Raw genomic sequence first — 9,510 nt, 5'->3', positions numbered from 1 at the left:
CTGGCCATCACCTAAGCTGAGGAGAACGACATATGCTTGAGCCTCGATAAGGTTTCTGCATTGGCTAAGTGAGCATGTTTCTACTTATAGAAGAGGCGCTTCTCCGGAATGGCGACACGCCTCTCATGCGCGAGAAAATCGAAGGAACTGTGTCATGGTTCAGCCACGCCTTTTCGACATAAATCTCCAGAGATCACATTAGGGACAAGCCCTGCATGTAGCCGCACTTACGAAAGTGCTTATAACAGAGTACGCTTGCTTTGGTCGGCTTGAATTCTTCGTCACAGCAGTTAGCGCTTGCGCTGCGAGCTTATGATCTTGTGGAAAACAGTGGAAGACGACACAATCGCGGCCGTGGTTGTTCGTGGACACGAACGGAGAGTAGTACCTCGTGTTGAACCTGACTCTCAAGGTCGGCTGACACGCTTTGTACGTCACAACGCACGCTGTACGAGGAACAACGCATGCAGCACGAGAAACAACGCGCGCTGAAAGCTCGCTCGGGTGCGCGGAAGTATCCCCGGCTCCTCAACGTGACGGCACGTTGGCCGACATGGACGAGGTTTCCCTCTCCACTGTTCTCCTCTCCTGCGCTCGCGCGGGGCGCCGGAGATTTAAACATCGTGCTTTCAGTTGTTGATTGCGGCACTTGTTTAGCCAAAATCGAAAAAATAATTTTACAGCAATGACATTACTTCAAAGCCCTAAAAAATTGGCTGATTCGAAAATCACCTCATTATAAATTTAAGCCAAATAAACTGGACATTTTGTTTCTTTAACGTACTGTTTTTTTGCTACGTTTTCTTTACGTTGTATTTTGTTTCGATTGTCAAAAACTGTGCCTATTTCATATTTGAGGGAGGCACACCTTTGTGAATGTTTTCTTTTTTTGAGTGTCCACTGCCTACCAATGTCGCCTTTTTTGACAGTATCCTTCCTTCGTGCTCCTTATTCCTTGCTGGTTGGTTGGTTTTACGGGGTTTAATGTCCCAAAGCGACTCAGGCAATGAGAGACGCGTAGTGAAGGGTCCGGAAATTTAGTCCACTGGGGGGTTTTCTACGTGCACTGTCATCGCACATTACACACGCCTCTAGAATTTCGCTTCCATCGAAATTCGACCCCCGTGGCCGGGATCGAACCCGCGTCTTTCGGGTCGGCAGCCGGCCACCATAAGCACTAAACTACCGCGGCAGCCTGGCATTTTGTTCATAGCATTGCATTTACAGCCTTGAGCGCTTATTTGTTTAATATTCCATAACCAATTTACATTCGCCTTGGAGACTTCTATTTACTTTTTCTCTTTCGAAAGAAGTACATGAGTTCAGTGCGTGTACCTTTACTTATAATTAATTTTTTTGTGTGTATATATTTGTTTTGTACAAGCTAAACATAATATTTCTACATACCATTTTTCCTGTGTTTCTCTGTGTCTATTTTTCTATTGTAAAAGCTGCATATTCCATTTTATTTGTATTCTACACATTATTTATTTAACTAATGTGTGTCGGGCTGTGCGACGCGTACTGCTGCTTCTGTAGGGAACGAGAACTTGTAAAGGTGCTGTCGCACCTATTTGGCTTGCACTGCCATCGTTAATGAAAATAAATAAAAAATCAACTACAGAGGGGCAATTTTCGGCACGAGGGTTCTTGTAGAATTCACACTTCGTATAAGTTTCCACTTGGGGAGTTTTTCTTCTAGCGGGCGCATCCTTCTTTTTTCGGGGCATTTTTGTCCTACACCCTTTCGAAACTGCATCCTCCTCTGAACAACTACCTGGCGAAATGACACAGTCATTTAAGTACAGGTGACGATTTATTGATTTTGCAAATGTCCGCTGCACCTGCAATTCAAGATGAAGTAAATATTAAGTGGAAATATTAAGTACTCACCCAGTGGGATCTAACATCTAGCGCCGTGACTCTCAAGGCCGATTCACACGACGGTCCGTTCGCCATCGGCCCGCGCATCACGTGTTCATGCGTCACTAAAAACTGGCTTGCGATCCCAAGACTTCAAGTGGACACAACGGTCCAAAAAAGCAATCGACGCGCTGCGTGTACCACAGTTTCCAGATTATGTTACAGTGTTTGGAAAGGCTGGTCGAACCGGTTTTTCCTCCCGACTCATGACTGTTCCACTGAACGAAAGAAAAACTTATTGAACTACAAAGGTAGTCCTGCAGAGTGGGTGCGGCCCTTTGTCCAATTCCTCAATGGCCTGAGCGCTCTTGCTAGTCCAGTTGCCAGAGCTAGCGCGCCTCTCAATGTGGTGACGCATGGACACATAGAGCGCGGGCCACGGGCGAACGGATCAGCATTTATAGGGCACATAGGCTACCTCCCAGAAAGTAGCATGTCTTGCGCATAAAGGCGAAGAAATTGATAAATAAAGATAAAAAGGGTAACGCCCCGCGAATATGCCACACGGTGCGCAGCCTGGATGATTCAAGATGCACATTTTTTATCCTGCGCAGGGGCCGGATTTGAAAATGCTTTTTCGAACTACTCTTGCCGTTTTCTTAAGCTTCAGCCTTTGGTCAAAAGAGCTTTAAGTTTGATGAATATAGAGGGTGATTCTCACGACCTTTAGTTCTTAAATTTCCGGTTTTCCGGGTTTAAGCTTAAATAAATAACTCAAAATGAAATAGAAAAGCACGTTTCGGAGGAAAAACTCTGAAGCCATGTACTCGTGTTAACAGCATTAAAGGGATTTTGTAAGATTTAATTTAAAAGAAGGAAGAACTTAGCAGTTAATAATTCTTACTTCTTTCAAAGCTATGCTGATAAAAGTTCGATATATTAGCCAACGTCAAACAACAGTGACTCTAGCCTTAATAGAACTTCATGCCAGCAAACGGAAATCTAAGACGCGCCGAATGCAGAGTGACAATACGCCCCCGCGTCCAAATCACTTTCGGTAACAAAGAGCTATATGTGCTGTATCATTGAGCAAATTAGTTCAAGTGTGAATAAAATGAGCGCGAAAATGAAAAGAAAAGCTGAGAGAAAACATTTTTTGTAGATAGGTGTTTGGAGACCGCATGCGTGATGACAGGAATAGGTTGCCTAAATTATGTGCTTTGCGAACAGGTATAAATGAAAGAATACGAAAATGAGAAAATAAGAACTTGGTAAAAAAAAAATTGAAAACTCAGAATATTTAACAACGTATTCAATACGATCGTTAATTTCTTCTTTCTATGGCGCTATAAATGGAAATATATGGGCTACTTAGCACACATACCAGGTTTATTTTCCTGGCTTCAGAACACTTCTGAATAATACTAGCTTCAACGAGGTGTTTGATATGATCGCTGAAGTGAAGGCGGAAATATGTTCTGTAGTTTTGCACTAGATTTCGTTTTCCTCACTGACCATGGTATGGTAAAGAGCGCTTCAGGAAGAAAAGAAACGAAAAAAAGAAAAAGAAAAGTATAAAGATCTGCACGTTTGTTATCCATAAAACTTTTTGGCTTAAATGAATCATGTACTCCGTATCTACAAAACAACTCATGCAATTCTGTTGACGTCTTCCCTTTTGTGTCTGGATATTTATGGCTTCTCGCAGGGTTTTGTATGCAGACTAAAGTAATGGTTCTTCGATAACCTCAGCGCTAAACCACAATCTTAGATGCCTTAGTGTGCTGCACTATCCCCTTTCCTTCCCTTGCTTTCTACCGTCGGGTATAACTAAACACGAAGAAGCAGATACCCAATAACGGAAGCCCTCCAGCAATGCCGTCGTCCAATTTCCAGGAAGCGTGGCCCTTCCCATAGGTCCGGGGGCATTAATCACAACGTCAAAAGAAGTCCATGCCATCGGCATAAGGGCCATGCCAATAATTCTAAATATCTAAGAATGCCCGGAGCGTGCAGATCGAGTTTGCGCGGCAAAAACAGCTCAGAATAATCCTCAGTGCACCTTTAATGGCGGACGGCCTGGCATAAGCACTCCGGTCAGCCCACAGTGCGTCGTCTACTTATCCGTCACACAATTTATCGGGTGGTAGTTAAACGCCTATCCATTACACCTATCCATTGCAACACCTATCTATTACAGGGTAAGTGCACGGGTTCACAGACGTGTCATGACGGTATACAGAGCACTAAAGATTGGATATATGCCCCGGTATTGATATAAACACCGCGGCATTTATTTTCAGAATCGAGACTGCATGATCCGGCACTTCAAAACACTTCATGCTTACGTCTATTCTTGAATTGAAGGAAAAGCCCCATAAAGAGGGCAATATTTTTGCCAAGTTGGTTCCGGAAGAGTTCAGTCTATGGTAATTATTTACTTGGGCAAAATTTTTGCCAAGCAGCGCTTCATTGGGGGAGAGTTTTTTCGTGGACCTTCTTTTCAGGGACGTTATATTGTAGACACGTACTCATGGCTAAAGAGGAACTGATGTCATTGTGTTGAAGTCCTCCCTGTTGCTTCTGGACAGTTAAGGCTTCTGCCAGGGTATGTTTCATGCACACTAAAATATGTTCGAAGATAAATTCATCGTAAAATCGCCGCCTTGTTTCATGCTTTGTTCTGCACTATCCCCTTTCCTTGCTTGCTATTGTTCGGTACAACTAAAAACGAGTAGCAGATGGCCCTTAAAGGAAGACCTCCAAAAAATGCCATCGACGGATTTCCAGGAAGACGTGACTACTATGCTTAAGCAGCGGTTATTCCCCGCCAGGCACCTTTCCAGGCACTTTCCCTTGACAACCCAGCCCCCCCGTCCCCTCCTAACCCGATATGGGTAAACCAGGTGGCATTGTTAGCCTTACTCAGTATTTCACATATTAGTCATCCCTTTTGAGCTAGCATACAAAAGCCCTCTAGCAACCATCCACTGTGGGATTCTAGGCTTGAACATCTGGCGGCTTACTGCAGTTTTCAGAGAAATGCGTTTTCCTCTAAAAAGAGGGGAGAGAAGGTGACGTGCTCGATATCCTTTCCACAGAAACCACCAATAGGTGACAATGCTAGCCATTTTTTTGTGCAGTGAGAAGCGTACTTAAGCAGCGACGCTTCTCGTGCTTCGGCATTCTAATTCCTTCCAACTCCCTTGCAGTTCCGGGTGACTTGGGACGATGAAGACCGCAGCCCTGCTTCTCCTGAGCACCATGCTGCCTCGCCTGGCAACCGTCAGCGGTAAGTGTGTTTTCGTCTTTCTTTTCCGTTTCACCTCTTTGAATAGGTTTGTCGGGTATATTTGACATAGTTGTAGAAATGTGTGCTTATGATAGTGCTGCCTTCCGTGAGCTATTAGCGTAAAAGTTGCTGAACAGTGCCATTTTTCTGAAACCATACTAGTCCTTCGGTTTTTCAACTCTATGCGCACTTCTTTTAAGCAGCGCTTTTTAAGGGTCCTTGAACAGGCTGTTTCAGGTTGACTATAAAATGCTTGCATTATGTAGAGCACAGGCCACCGAGCGTTCATGCCTCGTACAAGACCTCAAAAGCCAGTCTGTAATTTACAGTACAATTTTACAACGATTCGTGAAACGCTCGGTACGTCAGCAGCGGACCGCTATCATTGGTTTGTGGAGTGTTAGCTCCGCTAGCGCTAAACCAGATTAGGAGGCGTTGGCCCTGCATCCCCGGGAGTTCCCGCGCGCTTCGGCGGCGGGCGAAATTGCCGAGTGCGTGGGTCCGGTGTACCAATATTTCAGCGTGCCAAACGTGACGGGAGGAGAGAGAAAGGTGCGAAGACGCGGAAATTTAAGTTTGACTACAAATAATGATGCTTCCACAAAACTCATCATTTTTTTTTGGGGGGGGGGGGGGGGACATTTGTGACGCGCGCCGTCCTATAGCATCCCTAGGCGCATCGCATCTTTGTGGAGACCCCCTTTGCACATGACCCCTGTGCACATTTTTTTTTTCGCGCATAATGACTAAGATCTTTCTACTGCCTGTGCAGGTTACAGCGTCCACATCAACGTGAGTTCGGAGATGCCGGCGCACGTAGCCGAAGCGAGCCGCACTCAACCGGTTTCCCTGCTGCCTCTGGCGCTGCTACTCGCCGGTCCAGCAATCGCCGTTGCACTTGGAACTCTGAAGACCGTTCTCCTGGCACTGGGGCTGCTCTACCTCGCCTTGCTCGGTCTTACCTATGTGCCTGTCGTAGGCGAACTCCTAGAGGCGAGTTTCCGCGCACTCGGGCCGTTCGTCATAGCCACAGTGTCACCCGCCTTCGGAAGCGAACTACTCCGGGCGGCGGGCCTTGACTCCGATGTGTGCCGTACGCGAGCCATCTGCGAGATCACTGAAGAAGCCGTGCACACGTACCCGACTATGGCCGCCATGCTTCGATCCTTGACCGGTGCAGTACAGGCTCAAGGGACTAACGGGAGCGTCCTCAAGGGCCTGCTGGGAGGATTGTACGGGCTAGGCTGCGAGTCACTGTATCCGTCGTGTGCTCGTTCTCCTTTTGACATACTGTTCGAGAGCCTCTCCTAAGCTGTGATGCACGTCATATATTTTTAACCGTTTGTAATAAAACAACATTTATACGATATTTATGGTCATTTTCCTCATTGTACCACGGAGTAGAAAGCATTTTGCGCTGTTCCTCCTGTTCGAGCTTGATTGTTTGTTATTGTTTTTTTTTCATAGCCCTACCAGCTCACCTAAGGCATCTTACCTAACGCGATTTGACACTGCCCTCATTCCACGTTGGCTCTGTCCTCCAGGTGGACGATTACCTTCGTCCTGTTTTCTCATATTGAAAGCCAGCAATAATGTTTGACATACGACGAGTAGGTGTTGAGAAAACTGCTGCCCGGATTCGTTGCAGGCTAGCCAGGTGCAGTATGTAGCCAGCGCGACACTGTCATTAGCGACGCTTTCATTATTCTGAGAAAGAGCGCAAAGCCAGGTCAAAGCGTAACACTGCGGCTGCGGGATGTGGTTGGTTCGAAACCCACCGCCGGACGTCCACCGGTAAAAATGGGTAAAAGCCACCCCCGGCCCGGCTTCTTCAGGGGTGTGCGCTTGGAGGAGGCTCCATTGGAGGAGGCTCCGCAAACCCCGCTGCGCCCTTTCGGGGGCAACCCAATTTCGAGCACTCAGCCTGCAAAGGTGGTTCGTGTTTTACTGCAAAGTGAAGAGCTCGACTCAAAACTCGTACGCTCTAACCAGCGTGCCTCAAGACGTACAGGTTCAAATTACTGTAAGCAATCCTTCGTTCCGACTGTCTGGAGAAAAAAAATGGCCACAAGTTGGGCTTCTACCGCATGAGGCGAATTTAAGGTTGGTGCCGGGTACCCACCACAGAAGGCCACGCTTCGGTTCGAACAGGAGGAACAGCGGAAAATGCTTTCTAGTTAGTATTACGAGTTACGGATTACGATGATGAGCGAGCAGTTGTACTCTACTAATGAAACTTGTGCTTATAGGTACGGACAAAATAGGGCGTTGATGAAGCTTTGTGATAGCATTGTGCTCAGTGTTTTGGCATTGGGGAAATAAAAAGAAAATTCAAACGAGATTTTCGTCTCCTTCACCAATTCTTCAATATCGTTAGCATGCATCAGTTGTGAAGAAGAGTCAGTTGGAATTATTTCGAATAAATACGCCTAACTCTTTTCCTCTGTATTTTCTCGAGCTTCCATGGTAAAATATGATAAAACTGCGATAAAATATGCGTTTAACGTTGGCGTGGAAGTTTCAAAGCTTCTGCTTCAGTGAGCAGACGCTATTTGCACATATTGCACTGGCGATGGTTCTAGTTCTGTATATATATTATGCAGTGGAATTTGATTGTTAGTTATTTGAAGAGTAACAGCTTTACCTGCATTCTGTTCATGTCCGCCGCTTGCATCACTTTAATTATTAGTAGAGGTAACTTGTACGTCGCATCTACCGCTTGCATTCTTCACAGCGCAAAATAAAATTCATCTGCGTAAAATGCAGTTTGTACAGCAGGGCAAATACATAACAGAAGCAGTAGTGGCCACAGAACGCTCACCTCCGGCACACCTAACGAGTCTTGGATACAAGAGACTTTCCGACCGACAGCAACGTGTTGTTTACGGTTAGTTAAATGACCATTTATTGGTGAAATAAAAATGGGTGCAAGTCCAACTTTGTGAAACCTAGCTGTAACTGTGAAGTTATGCCGCGAATGAATGAATAACAGAAAGTAGTTCAGTTACCGTGAAACTCCGTTGCGAAAGTTAGGCTGGCGATCTGCCAGAATGTTGTTGCGATAGAAATGTTCATTATTTCTGGTTGCGATAATATTGTTACTTGGCGGCATCCGATGAAGAAAGAACGGCAGGGAAGACGGCTATCGCATGATTTAAAAGTGGCAGGCATAGCACGAGCGCGTTGTGCCGCGCCTCTGGCCCCGTTTTCGTCTTCTAGTCCATGACACTACCCGGAGCCGCCGATAATCCTGTACAGGTGGGCATAAAATCATACGTCGCGCCTTTTACCTGCTGTGTCGCGTTAAAAGAAAAGCCACTTGCTCCGTACTTACCTCAGCTTCAGCAATGGTGCCGGAGTGTCTTTTGTGCGCCTATAATTCCACAAAATTCGTTGATCATATCCGAGGGTTGTAATCGGTGCGAAGACGTTCCCATTTGCGCAAGACGCCTACTGGCAAGTTAAATCCTGGTTGTCGGCCTCCGCGGTGGCTCAGTGGTTATGGTGCTCTGCTGCAGACCCGAAAGACGCGGGTTCAATCCTGGCCGCGGCGGCTGAATTTCTTTGGAGGAGAAATTCTACAGGCCCGTGTACTGTGCGGTGTCAGTGCCCGTTAAAGAACCCCAGGTGGTCGAAATTTCCGGAGCCCTCCACTACGGCGTCTCTCATAGCCTGAGTCGCTTTGGGACTTTAAACCCCATAAACCAACCAAACCAACCAATTCCTGGTTGTCAAGAAATTTGTGCTGCAGAGACTTGCCGCAGCTGCACTAGGGACTGTTTCTTCATGCTGCCCGCACGCGCTTTTGGCGATGCGCTTAAAACTTCTTTGCTTATTGTTGCAGTCCACAATCACGCAGAGCTGCCCCGACGACCTTGCAACCAAGAACGACATTCGTAAAGGGATACAAATCTTTGAAACGGCATACGTATGAAGAAAAAGGCTAGTCTGCAATACAAAGCGCTTGACTTCACAGCCCACTCCAAACTGGCAAAAATAGAACTGCTGAAACGGAAATGGCTGTAGGCGCCCAATGTACAGGGTTAGAGAGTATTTACCTCCTCCCTAGCTTGCTTTCAGTAAAATAATGCCTTAGAAAAAAAAACTTGATTTTGCGATACAGCAGTGGTTCCTCTTGCGAGTCATGCCTCCGGCTGAACGCAATATTTCGAGAAGATTAATAAAGAAATCAGTACTAGAAATGAGAAAAAAAGTGATGCCTATGTTTTTGATGAAAACATTCCGCAGAAAATGCATAAAGTTTCCAGCATTATTGTGATCTTGAAAATTATAAAAAGGTAGACGCAAGAATATACTAGTGATTGTCACGTTTGCTGTTTAAAATGTATGTTACT

General features: G+C 46.0%; 1 protein-coding gene across 1 annotated transcript; it reads left to right on the top strand.

Annotated features, from left to right (window-relative positions):
• The first annotated feature begins 5,094 nt into the window (after window positions 1–5,094).
• Window positions 5,095–6,466, top strand: LOC149371130 (uncharacterized). The gene is made up of 2 exons (XM_089579398.1): window positions 5,095–5,155; window positions 5,928–6,466. The coding sequence occupies exons 1-2, from the start codon at window positions 5,095–5,097 to the stop codon at window positions 6,464–6,466; spliced, it is 600 nt and encodes a 199-aa protein (XP_089435524.1).
• Window positions 6,467–9,510: the final 3,044 nt, after the last annotated feature.

Source organism: Amblyomma mixtum, chromosome 1, assembly GCF_055824585.1.
Source record: "Amblyomma mixtum isolate Tamu chromosome 1, ASM5582458v1, whole genome shotgun sequence".
NCBI lineage: Eukaryota > Metazoa > Arthropoda > Arachnida > Ixodida > Ixodidae > Amblyomma > Amblyomma mixtum.
The sequence above is the reverse complement of the archived record's forward strand: the minus strand, read 5'-3'. Positions and strand labels throughout refer to the sequence as shown.

Excerpts from the sequence above, each read along its gene's own strand:
- LOC149371130 (XM_089579398.1), top strand. The coding sequence starts at position 5,095 with ATGAAGACCGCAGCCCTGCTTCTCCTGAGCACCATGCTGCCTCGCCTG. Across the intron at positions 5,156-5,927 it reads TCGCCTGGCAACCGTCAGCG|GTTACAGCGTCCACATCAAC; the intron begins GTAAGTGTGTTT and ends CTGCCTGTGCAG.